This window comes from Phodopus roborovskii, unplaced genomic scaffold (genome assembly GCF_943737965.1).
Source record: "Phodopus roborovskii unplaced genomic scaffold, PHOROB, whole genome shotgun sequence".
Lineage (NCBI taxonomy): Eukaryota > Metazoa > Chordata > Mammalia > Rodentia > Cricetidae > Phodopus > Phodopus roborovskii.
The window spans coordinates 14,491,974-14,505,112 of record NW_026125052.1 but is presented as its reverse complement, the minus strand read 5'-3'; the positions used below and the strand labels follow the sequence as shown (position 1 = coordinate 14,505,112).

The 13,139-nt window shown below is 51.6% G+C and overlaps 1 protein-coding gene across 1 annotated transcript; it reads right to left on the bottom strand.

The window, feature by feature from the left end:
- Window positions 1–1,503: 1,503 nt before the first annotated feature.
- On the bottom strand, window positions 1,504–12,733 carry Igfbp4 (insulin like growth factor binding protein 4). Its single transcript, XM_051176111.1, has 4 exons — window positions 12,120–12,733; window positions 5,904–6,049; window positions 4,825–4,959; window positions 1,504–2,740 (listed from the first exon to the last, which is right to left on the bottom strand). The coding sequence occupies exons 1-4, from the start codon at window positions 12,466–12,468 to the stop codon at window positions 2,606–2,608; spliced, it is 765 nt and encodes a 254-aa protein (XP_051032068.1). The 5' UTR covers window positions 12,469–12,733; the 3' UTR covers window positions 1,504–2,605.
- Between the last annotated feature and the right edge of the window lie 406 nt (window positions 12,734–13,139).

The following is a 13,139-nucleotide window of genomic DNA, read 5'->3' as shown; positions in this document are numbered from 1 at the left end:
ATGGTGGGTAAACACAGTGTTACTTTTATTTGCTTTGACACTTGGGACCTCGCCCAAGACCATGGGACAACCTAGCCAGGAAAGGAGGGGTATTTGTGTGAAACATGGAACCCCTCCAAAGCACACAACCTCTGCTATCTGTTGCAAGACACCCCCTGAAGCCCTACAATGGAAACATAGTCTGTGGATGTCACATTATCTTTCCTATCACTCAGGAGAGTCTCCCATTTGACAGATTCATAGAGCCCCGACACCAATTATACAGGTCTTATCTGTACTCATCCACAAATATGTACATGTGTACCTGTAAAAGCCTATACTACTCCAGTTAAGGAATCACCAAGCCACATTCACACACGCATGAGCACACACACAGTGCACACACGGACACTGTATATGTCATTAAACTAGGCTCTGTCTTTCTTGGAGGTTACTGAGAAGAACCTATAACCCACCCTCAAGGGTGCAAGGCTAGAGCCCAGCAAGAGGGGCTAAGGAAGCAGGGATGAGATGTCTTGGAGAAACACTTCCCTGTACTTGGCTGACGGGGTACCCCAACATGCCTTGGTCTGGGCCCCAAAAGGAGAAGGCCAGGAACAGAGGAAACAGTTCTCAACAGGACAATGCTGGTGCCTCAGGGCAATCAGATAGCTGCAGGCTGTCCTGCCGAGGCCGAGCTAGAGATCTAGGGAGACTGCAGCCTCAGTAGAAAGTCTAGGTAATAGAGAAAATCAAGGGAGGGGCAGGCAGATCTCTATGAGTTCGAGGCCAGCCTGGTCTCCAAAGCCAGTTCCGGGACAATTAGGGCTGTAACACAGAGAAACCCTGTCTCAAAACAAAACAAACAAAAAAGTTGGGAGCCAATGAAGTTAGAAGCAAGCCCAGGAGTCTCTGGATCAGGGAGGGGACTGGAGGACAAGGACACAGACAGGACCCCATCCTCCAGAAGGCAAGAGGATTCTTCTGACCTCCAGGGAAGAAACATCCATCAGAAACAAGCCTATGGGAAAATTGCTATGAATCCATGTAGGAACATGTTCTGAAGCATAGGCTGGGGCTGAGAGTCGGGTTCCCACTCTTCCAGTCTTTCAGAATCTAATGTGAGAGCATGCCCATCCCCTAGTCCCGAACAAGGACACCAGAGCTGTGGAATGTTGTGATTTATCACCATGCTGTCCCTCAAGTGTTGCATGTCTTCTCCATCCTCATCTAAATTAATAAACCCATCCGGTACAAATCCTAGGAAATGTCACAGCTCCACTGAGTACCTGATTTAGAAGTCAACTATGGCCGACAGACAGGCTTCCTTGGCCATTCCTCCAAAGCCGCATGATCCCACCCCCAGTGTAAGTGCCTTGGGAGACCCTTGAGGAGAGAGAGGGCTTTTGGTTTGCAGCAGGAAACAGGAAACATCTGGGGAACCACACAGGACCCACCTCCCTCCAATCCTGATTCATCCCTGTCTGTTAAAAAATAATAATAAAATAAATCAACCACACACAGTTATCTGGACACTTTTTGGTTTTATTGTTTTGTTTTTTAAAAAAAAGAGAGAGAAAAAAAAATGAATGAAAAGACATCACAGCCAACAAGCAGGTCTCTAAATCTATCCAGGCAAGCCAGAAAATGCCCAGGAGGGTAGAGTGGGTGGGACAGGAGGTGTGAGGGGAGGGGAATATGGGGAGGGAGGCAGAGTCACAGGCAGTGGGCAGCTGGAAAGATAGGGTCATCCTGGTGACATCATGACCAGCAACCACAATTAGGAGCCAGAACAGGACCTCATTAGGTCCTCCTCTCCATCAGACACACACAACCCAATCCTGCATCCTTTCTTCTTGCCTGACTCCCTACCCCCATTCTTCAGGTCTTCTGACACCGTTCCTCTCCCACAGCAGAGCTCCATCTGCAAGGTGACCCCATACCCACCCCAAAGATGGGCCCCATCCCTCAATCTCTTCCTCCCCCAAGGATTTAAGGAATGAGAATAGGGGACCCCGACAAAGCTTAGCTTGAGAGCGGGGTAGGTCTCATGAGCCTTAAGCTCTCTTCTACTCCACACGGACCCACACTGACTAGGTGGAGGAGAGGGAGAATGGTCCATGTTCACAACTTTCTTTCTCTCTGACTCCGAGAATGAGGTTTCTCTGCTACAAGCCTCTGGTGACCTTACAGGAATACCTTGCATGCCACAATCAGAGGAAATGAGAATGAGGCCTCCCAGGGCTGAAAACTAAAGCTGGCATGTAGTATGTTGTCAATACATGTTTTCAGATGGCTGAATGAATGAGTGAACGAATTCAAGACTGATTTGAAAACATACTGGGGCTTCCTGTTGCTACACTCAGACCTCTTGGGCTTGCTTATCTAAGCCCACAGTGGGTACTCAGGCTTACCCCATGGGCCACACTTGTGCCCATAAACACACACACACACACACACACACACACACACACACTCCCACACACATACATCAAGGGAAACTTTGGGCAGGGCCAGAGGCAGAGAGCCAGGACTCAAACCAAAACTCCATGCCAAGTCAACTCTACAGCCCCCAGAGCACAGGGGCCTAGTAGGGAGCACTGAGGGCCCCACCTGCTGGCAGGCCTCACTCTTGGAAGCTGTCAGCCAGTTGGTGGCAGTCCAGCTCCCCCTTGGGTTCCAAGCCCCCTGGAAGCTTCACCCCCGTCTTCCGATCCACACACCAGCACTTGCCACGCTGTCCATCCAGGGCGGGGTGACACTACCAAGACCAGGATATGAGAGGTCAGCTCCCAGGACGGCCAAAGAGCCCAGACCACCTCCAGACCAGCCCCCAGATCACAGTTACTCTTCCAAAATGAGTAACTCTTCGAGGCCCAGTCCCCAGAGCTTACTACAGTAGGGAGACTTGTCCAAGGACAGTTCTAGACAGCTTCTAGCCAGGGACCTAAGAAGACCCTTAGACTTAAAGGTATTGATGAATTGTAAAGGCTGGGTTCATTGAAGATGTTTCAGGTGTGTCGTGACTGGGCTGGGACTTGAAGCGTGGGATTATAGCTGGGAACGGGATCCAAATCAGGGTGAAGGTAGTAGCTGAGGTGAAGGATCACAGCTGAGTTAGAGATTATGGTTAAAACGCTAAAACCCAAGTCGGGTAAAGTGGGGAGCCCAAGTCAGAAGCAGATGGGCTGGATGTGGTGGTACAGTGCCTGTGTCCCCAGCACTTAGGAAGCAGAGGCAGGAGGACTGTTGCAAGAAACTTACATCAGAGTAAGTCAAGGTCAGAAGATCTGAGGTCAGGCTAAATTTCAGGTCAGAATTAGACCGGGGTGGGGATGGAGACATACAAGTATATTTCAAAGCCAAACTCAAAGTTGGAATGAAGATTGGCTCAAGATTCGGAATTGGTATGGAGATAAAAGGTCACAGCTTCTTGTCGCAATAAAACTTAGATGTGAAAGTATGTGTGGCATTGTATAACATGAAAAACAAGTCCCAGTGTAACTCTGGTATGTTGGACTTCAGTTAATACTTTATCAATTCCATCAAACACACCCCACTACTATTCGGTATGAGTGATAGAATCAGGTATGAGGAAGGCATAGCGTGAAATAATTCTGTAACTGGACGGTGGCGGGGCACCTCTTTAATCCCAGCACTCTGGAGGCAGAGGCAGGCTGATCTCTGTAAGTTCGAGGCCAGCCTGGTCTTCCAGGACAGCCAGGCTATTATACAGAGAAACCCTGTCTCAAAGAGAAAAAGATAATCCTATACTTTCTTCTTGTTTTTCCACAAACCCCCAAAACTGTTTTTTTTTTTCTTTTTTTTTCAAAACTGGTTTTTAAAAAGTCAAATGTTTTTCTTTGTTTAATGAAGGGGGGGGTGCTACTAAGAATTGGGACAGGAATTTGTGTTGGGATGAAGGCTGAAGAAAGGCCAGGCACTGGCTCTGAGGAAACTTCTCTGGCCTGTCACTCGTTACACACAACGCCGTGTTGGGTACAGACCCAGGACAGTAGTGTTATCCTCCTAGTGAGGTCTCTCCTGGTTGAGTAGCAGCCCGTACTGGGGGTTCTTCCTTAGTGGGAGGGTAACATGTGCACCTATATTCACACAGCCTGGAGGAAAACCAAGCCAAGGCTCCCTAGACCACACTCAGCACCAGGCATTCCGGTTTCCTACCCAGATATGCCACCCTCCTGATGCACCAGGGATGTGATGGAGCGGGCTGCTTGTGCTGTACATGCGTGCTAGCATGCCAGCCTTCTGAAGGAGTGAGTGAATGTGACGCTACCACCTTCTGCCTTCTCTCCTGACCTCTTTCTTCGGCTCCCACTTCGGCCACCAGACCTGGCTCTACCTCCATGTTTACTGCACTCGGGAATCTGAGCTCAGCTTCACAAGTGTGAGTGCTTTCCTCCATGACTTCTCATAAACTTGGGATCTATGCCTAAGCCCGGATGAAGCTTCAGACATTAGAGACAAGGAGCACTACTTGGAGGGAAGGAGGAGGAGTTCTGGGAACAGGGTTTACATCACAGATGGGGAATTCTGAGGAGCTGCAAACAGCCCTGGAAGGGAGGCGAGTTCTGCTGTGAACTCGGTCCATGCTGTGGGCTGGCTGGCCAGGGTCTGTCTCCTCCTTTCTGAGTGTGTCTCTCCTCTTCAAATGAACGAGGTGGACAATATGTTGAAGGTCTTAGGCTATAGTAGGGCTCAGGGAGACCCAAATAGTTGGGTTGGATTTGGGGAGCTTCCCTAAGATCTCCCGTTGTGAGCCCCCTGCAGAGAGCCAGGAGTTCCTCAAGATGAGGCCAGGACCTCAGAGCAGGAAGGGAGACCCACCTGTTTGGGGTGGAAGTTGCCATTGCGGTCACAGTTGGGAATGGGAATGATGAAGAGGTCTTCGTGGGTACGGCTCTGAGAGGCAGCCAGCCGCTCCAGGGCCCGGTGCAACTCGCTCTGGCAGGAACCCTGGGGCTGGGGAATGAAGAACAAAACTGCTTAGCAGAAAAGAAAAGCGGGAAAACCAAACTGGGGTTGTGAGCGTAAAGGGGCTAATTGCTAGGCTACTGCCTGGGTACTAAGCAGGGGGACAGGAAGTGAAATCAGAGTCTCAGACTCAGCTACCAATGGTGGACACTAAAGCATGCCTAGCAAAGCAACCGTGGTGGCCCACGCATGCAATCTCAGTACCCTGGAAGCAGAGGCAGGAGGATTATTGCAAATTCAAGACTAGCCTGGTACACATAGAAGTTCTAGGCCAGCCTGGGCTACAAAGTGAGACACTGTCTCACAAGAAATAATCGGTGGGAGGTGGGGTGGGGCTTTAAAAGGGAGTGGTAAGGAAAGAACCCTTACAGAACGTATAGGCCTAAGTAAAAGGAATAAACAAAGTGACACTCAGGCTTGAGTCCACCGGAACAATGAGCCAGACCCTAGAGTAGGATTCCAAATCCTCTTCCCGTGGCCAGTTTATTTTCAACCCTGTTGTTTCTAAGACTTGGACAAAGAATCCAAGAAAAGGGACCAAGAGCTAGGCTGGCGGTAGTGGCGCATGCCTTTAATCTCAGTACTCGGAGGCAGAGGCAGGCAGATCTCCAGGTTCAAGGCCAACCTGGTCTACACAGTGAGTGCCAGGACAGCCAGAGTAACACAGAGAAACTGTCTCGGAAAACCAGAAGAAAAAAGAAGAAGAAAGGATCAAGAGACACTAGGGAGCCTGGACCAGGCCCGCTTTCACCAATCACCTCAGCTATGCCATGTTTAGAAAAGGAATCACAAAGAAAGTAAGGGTTCTCCCTGGGCTCTCATCAGAGACACCTTGCACACACAGGAGGCTTTGGTGCTTACTGGGCAGACACAGCCCGGATCTACTAATGGAATTTCTACAAGCACACACATCAGAGGTCAGAGGTGCTCACCACAGGACGGGGTTCCTCCCGAGGTGTCCCCACGACCTTCATCTTGCTCCGATCTCGCATTTTGGCCATGTGCTTCTGCAGGCACCTATGATCATGAGCACTGCAGGGGTTGAAGCTGTTGTTGGGATGGTCGCTCTCATCTTTGTCTGAAAGGCAGAGGTCAGCATCAGAAAGAACAGAGGTTTACACTCCTCCAACCTCCCACCTGCTTCCACCCCCACTGGGAGATACACAGCGCCAGCGAGTCTGTTGGATGGAAATATGAGCAGCCCCCATCTCCACCCCACTCCTCTGGATGTCTTTGGAAGAATATTCCTCTTGAAGTCCTTGATTTGCTCCTCACCCCACCCAGTTCAGGATTCAGATAAGTCACCAGCTGCAGCCACCCAGATGGCAGAGGACATCCCTTGGGCCCTGCAGGGAGGTCTGAGGCAGGCAGAGGGAGGGGGGACTACTGGATCATCTACCCACTCTGTTCAGCTCCTCCCACCATCCCCCTCTCCATCTGCTCACTCTTCCTGTCTCCTTTCCTGCTCTTTCAGCATCTGGCTGAGCCTGCCAGGGATCCCCAGGGCCAAAAATCATATTTTCCATGAGCGGGGAGTCTGGCCCCAAAGGTTTTCCCACTGTCTGGGTCTGTTAGTGTGTGTGTGTGTGTGTGTGTGTGTGTGCGCGCGCGCACGCGCGTGCATGCATAATGGGGGGAGAGGGGGAGAAAGAGAGAGAGAGAGAGACTGTGCCCCAGAACAAAGAAAACAGTCACACACATTTCTCCAACCTCTACCATTAGGTTCCACATCTTTAAACTTGAGACCCATTCAGTGCCCATGAGAGTCACCCAGAAACAGGCAAAGGGCTGCCTGGAGATGCGAATCATGAGGCTGGACCTGTGTCCACAGTCCCTCCTGAAGGCTCTATGTGAACTGCCCCATCCAGAAGGCCCTGCATTGTGACCAGGCTGCTTCCTCCTGGCAGCCAGGGCCGGAATGCAAGGCTGAGCAGGGGAAGGAGGTTGGAAAGACTTCTCAGCACATCAGAGCCACCTCTGAAATGCTCAGACTTGGCAGCTCAATGCAGGCCCAAGTGCAGAGCTCCTGCCAGCATTCCAGATGTTGGCAGGCCGACAGGAGGTTACATCTGGTTTGCGTCAGGACTTTTTTTTTTTCCCGAGAGTTAGCAGGTTCCTCCATACATGGCAACAGGCCCAGAGCTGCCTCTGGGTCAAATGGTATTTTTCTGCCTAGCCAAAGCTGGGGAGTTGGTCTTTGTTTTAGTCTTCTGGTTTGGGGGACAAGGGAAGGGAAGCATATTGATGAAGGGACACCAGGCAAGGAGGGATCTATACCATCAAAAACAAAACAAAACAAAAACCAAAAAACTAACAGTTAAGATTCCATACCAAAATAAAAGTGACTCCCCAGGGGTAGGAGAGTTTTGTCTTGAGGGAAGTGCTAGTGTGGACTTAAAGGACAGAAGTGGGGGGAGCAGACAGATAGAGCCATCCTTCTGCCTATGTGGCAAAAGGATGAGGGAGTCAGCTGAAGAGGATGGAGGGTATCCCTGGGACTCACAGGGCACAACCCCAGCCTGTCTATTCTCCCTGATTCCCTGTCTTTACACAGTCAGAGTGGCTTTGCACAGTCTCTGCTTCTTTTTGCTAAACACAAAATGTTTTTAGGCTCAGAGTTCAGAATACAGAAGAATTTGAGGCGTGTGTGTGTGTGTGTGTGTGTGTGTGTGTGTGTGTGTGTGTTGTAGAGGGGGACAGGCAAGCTAAGTTACAATGCTGTGGGATGTCTTTCTGTATGCTGTGAATGTCTTATTGCCACCCCCCAGCCCTATCTCTTTTCTCTTCTTTTTCTTTTGTTTAGAGACAGGATCTCATGTAGACCAGACAGGCCTCAAACTTGCTATGTAGCTGAGGCTGGCCTTGAATTCCCCCTCCTCCTAGCTTTACTGCCCAAGTATTGGATTATAGGCAGGTGCCACTATAACCTGGCTCCAGGCCTCATATTACTTTACAGTTGCCTCAGGAGATGGAGAGTATGCCCACTTTCCAGTCCTAGAGCTTTGAATGATGAGTCCCCAAGAGTCAGAAAAAGGCCAAGAGACCTGATGACAATTCTGCTTCCCAATGTGGTGTGTCTGGGAGTAGAAGCCAGCAATGAGGGGTCCTTGGGGGTTTCCGAGGGTATTTGAGATGTTCACCATTAACAACTGAATAGCTTGTTGAAACCTACAGCCACATATGCCTAGAAGCATAGCTTATGCTGATGTCAAAGTTGAATGGCCCCCTATCACAGAGGGCCTTAAGGGTGCACAGCTGGCAGGACACTGAATGTGGTTGTCTCTGTGGCCTATCCCAGGGACCCCTGGTTCGAATCTACACTTAGAGTAAAACCCACCACTTTAGGGCAATAGTTTCTAATTGGTCTTGGGGCACAACACAGATTAAGTCCACATCCCCCCACGGATACAGAACCACGGATGTTTACATGTCCAAACACATGTTCGTCCAGGTGCGCACATCTACACCCACTCAAGTACTCTGACCCTACCCTGGTCAAAAACACAGACCAAGTCAGGACAACATCCCAGTCTCTCTGGTCATGCTTTGTTGACTCTCCATTTAATCTGTAACTTTTCCTTGTCCATCCAGGCTTACCTGGAGAATCCACCTCTAGATACTGAGCTGGGGGGTGGGGTGTAGTGTTGAGCCTCTCAAAAACATTAACTTCCTAGTGCTATCAGCTTCTAATGTCCTCTACGGAAGTCCCGATGCTCCAGAGCAGGAGCTGGAGGCAGACCCCTCCTCTTGTTAGATCTCCAAGAAGCTTGTCTAGAAAGTGGAGCAGGTCTTCCCCTTTAGCTCCTATGGAGCTGGGCAGACTGCCATTGGGCCATGACAGAAGTCTTGCTCTTTTGGCCACAGCAGAGCAGGGCAAGGAGCCAGCCCCCAGGGAGAAGCAGTATACACCCCTGGCCCCAGTAGAGGCAAAAGTTCCCACTGCCTGGTTTCACCCATGATTTCTCCTCAGGACCAGCCCCTGGCCCCTCCAAGACACCCAAGGCTAAGAACTGAGTGGATCCTGCTACCCAGACTCAGACATTTCAGCCATGTTCTGGAGAGTCACCCACCTGCCCACCAAAAATGCCTTCCTCTTCCTTCATCCCCAAACCCTTGGCTGGAGAATCCAAGACCACCCATGACAGACACCAGGTTGTTTCTCTGAGATTTTGGTAGGGAGAAGCCCCTTAACTGTTGCTCCCCAATGCTGGCCTCTAAGGAGACAAGAGACCCTGCAAAACCTACCAACCCCTCTCTGTCCCGTGACTCTCCCTTACCCTATGGTCTGCCAATTCCCTTAGCTTCTTCATCTCCACCCTCCCTTAGCTTCATCACTCCAATCTATTGACCTTATACTCTGTGCCAAAAACTTCAAAACAGTGAGGCATTCCAGCTAGGAGGAAACTGAGGTAGAGATGAGGAAGGGAGATTTGTCTTTGGCCACTTGAAGCATCAATAATTTAAGCTTCATCGGTATTAAAGGAAACACTAGGCAGCCATGTTCTTCCTCCCCTCTCCCCTAAAGCACAGAAACTGGCAAGGCCCAGTTTCCATGACATGACTAGATTCCCAGTACCGAAGTAGGGACAATATTTGCTGTGTTGACTAAAAATTAACCCAGGCTGCCTGTTCCCTAGCCCTGTCCCAGAGGGACCTAGAGCCTGGTTTAGGAACTCCCTGTCCCAAGTTTGACCTCCCCACTGAACATTTAGATTTCAAGAGTCGAGGGTCAGTACCACAATGTGAAATTGTAGACTTATGACACATGCACCTGTTCCCTACTCTGGTGGCCTTGGTAGTGCCAATCTCCAATCTGTCAGAAAGGAGAGCAGGGCAGGCTAGAAATGGAAGGGACAACCTGCCCCTAGAAAAATAAAGAGAGCATGTGTCAAAGAACCACTTACTTAAATGATGAACTGAAGCTCAGCCCCAAGAGCAAAGAGCAGAAAGAATAGACTAACGCCCTTCACCAAAGTATTTCCAGGGCATGGGTCCCAAAAAGGGGCAATGGCCTACTGATAGTGTAAGGTGTGAGACAGGGGCTGAGCCTTGATCAGTATTTCATCAGACACCCTGCAAAGCTGGTGTACAGTTCTGTGGGTACTCCTCCCATGATGCAAAGGTGCCAGGCCATGACAAGGAAGTCCTGTGATGACTAGAAAGCACTGGCCATAGCTTGCCAATCGAGTGTCTAATATTAGCCAGGTGTGCATGCCTTTAATCCCAGCACTGAGGAGGTAGATGCAGGTGGATCTCTGTGAGTTTGATGCCAGCCTGGTTGACACAGAGAGAGAGTTTTAGGACAGAGCTATAGAGAGAAACTTTGTCTTGGAAAAAAAAAGTCTATCTCCAGGGTCCTTCTGGTTTCTGGTCCATGGTGTGGGTAGAAGACAAGGTCAGGAAGCGGGAGGAGAATTAGTGACTTGATCTCTGAATTCCAAAAGATACCTGCAGGCACTCCATTCCTGGACTCCTCTAGAAATTGATTTGCCTCACACCCACAGAACAATCAGAAACTGGGCCAGGTCCTCCTAACCCACCGGGGGTTGGATTTTTCCTCCACAATGTAGGGATGCTTCTATTCAACCAAAGAGCAGGCTCTTGCAGACCTCTTCTGGCTCGTGCTCAAGTTGGGAAGAGAGGAGACTACCAGCCATCCTCACCTGCTGCTAGATGCCCACTAGCTGACAGAGACCAAAGACTCAACGTGAGCATCCTAAAAATGCAGCCTTTTCTCCTGGTTCCACTGCCCCAAGATCAAGGAATCGCTCTTCTCCCAGGACCCTCCTCCCCACTCAGCAATGCTGGGTGCCAGTCTGGCATTTCTCCCAGAATATTTCTGCTGAGCCATCTCTCCTTGCCCAGGCAGGGGCAGGAAGGGCAGAGAGGCACCCCCTGGGGTCCACCTCCTTCCTGTTTTCCCTGCATCCTGCTTTCCTCACACTAATAAACTGCTGAGGATTGAGGAAGTGGATGGGTCTGGGACCCAGAGCAGGAAGCTCGGGCCTGAAGTCCCAGCATCCGGACTGCAACAATGGAAGGGTCAAGCACCACGAAAAGAGAGAAGCACAGACTGGGGCTCAGAGAGAGTAAGGCTGTCCAAGAAGGGACAATAACCAGAGTCGGGGATACGGAGAGGCAGAGCTCCCAAAAAGCAGCAGATACGCAGAAGGAATCATCAGAAGAGCAACAGAGTCTGAGATTAAAGTGAGAGGACAGCAGAAAAACAAACTAAGGCAGAACAAGGGAAGGGAACTAATAAAGCTCGGGAGAGCGAGAAAAAAAAAAAAAAGAGAGAACTCGGACTGGTCAAACTAGAAGCTGAGAGACACAGCGGGAAATAACAAAAGGACAAGAGCAAGACTCTAAGAAACTGAAAAAGAAAATACAAGATCAGAGCAAGGGACATTCTGAAAATCTATCTACTTGTCCATCTGTCCCTCCTCTCCTCTCAGTCCCATACACCCAAGGTTTCTGAAACCCTGGGCTGACAGCCGGAACTTCCCTCCAGGGCCCCTCAGATGGCACCTGCCAGGAGGAAGGAACAAGAAACCTGGATGTACCAGCCTGGCAGAGAAAGCCCTGCCTTCCACTGCTTTTTGGCTCTTCGGGGAAGCACAGATCTCGTTCATGACTATTGAAATCCTTCTGATTTGTATTTCCCACTTCACCATGCGGTGATGATGACTCAAACGTCCAGGCCCTGGTTCCTCACACCTTTGAGTTTCATCTGAAACTGGGTTTGGATCAAGCCCTGAATCAGGAACAGAAAGGGACTGTCCCAACACACACACACACACACACACCACCCTTATCAGTTTTCTGGCTTTCTTTTACAGCTGAATCAGGTCATTTAACTTACCACTGTCGCCTCTTACCACTGAGGCCGAGGCCCCTCTTCCCAAAGAAACACCTGGGAGGTTTGAGATGAAGGGATGGGACCAGCTTCCCCTTGACCAGTGGCAACTGGCACTGGGATTCAGTGCCAGTTATCTTGGCTGTGACTGTCAGGCTCTGCCACGTACCTCCCTTCGTCTTCAGCTCCCTGAGGGCTTTTCTGGACCTTCCAGGACAACCCGAATGGGAGCCAAGTTGCAAGGAGGAGGGCTATTGGGAAAGGTGGCAAAGGAAAGGTAGGTATGTCTTACCAGAGGACTGCAGGCTTTCCTGGATGGCCTCGATCTCCGACAGCTCCGTGCACACGCCCTGCCCGTGCATCAGCGTGCGTAGAGGCTTTTCCACTCCCCGGGGAGGGTAGCAGCGCATGCCAGAGCCACAGCGTGGGGTGTACACCCCGCAGGGCATCCCCAAGCCCAGGGCACAAGTGGCGCAACAACCGCAGCCAGGCTCCCGCACCAGCTCCTCGCAACCCACAGGGGGGCGGCAGCGCGCCAGCTTCTCCTCGGAGCAGGGGGGGCAGTGGATAGCTTCGTCGCCCAGGCTCGGCCGAGGCCCTGCGGCCAGCAGCAGGACGGCCACGAGGCCGAAGGGCAGCATGGTGAGAACGAAGATGGGGCACAGAAGGGGAGCGCGAGCTCGCGAGAGGGCTACAAGGGACCCGGAGGCAGCGCCCAGTGCGCTTCGAGGACCAGACCCGGAGGGCGCGGGGACACGGGGCGGTCCCGGCAGGCAGGGAAGGAGCTGGGGAAGTTAGCAAGCACGCTGGAGCGGAGCGAGCCTGGCCACCGAGGCGCTGCGCTGCATCCTCGGCCCAGCCCAGCAGGCGGCGGGGGCAGGGGGCTGAGCGGCTGCCCGGGACCGGCTCCAGGGACTTTATACCGGTCCCCTGGCCACACCCCCAGCGCCGTCCCCCGAGGTGGGAGAGCAGGGGCGGGCGAGGGGGAATTGGAGTGGGAGAGGAGGCCGTTAGGGGGAGGGGACGCTAGCCTGAGTCGCAGCCACCGCTACAATATCTCAAAGTCCTTTGCTCCGTGGGGGGGGGGGGGGGGGCGCAGTTTGGAAGCGGTGGCCGACTTGCAGAGTGCCTCTGAACCTCTGAACCAGAGCCCTCGGGGCGGGGAGTGGAGGGGGGCAGGACGAGGGGCAGGGAAGGGGATGCTGCTTGGACCCCTTCCCTCGACCTCGAAGAATTCTGCCCCAGACACCTAGGCGACCCTCGTTCTGCCACTGAGAACCTGACTTCTTAGAGGACTCAAGGTCCTCGCGTT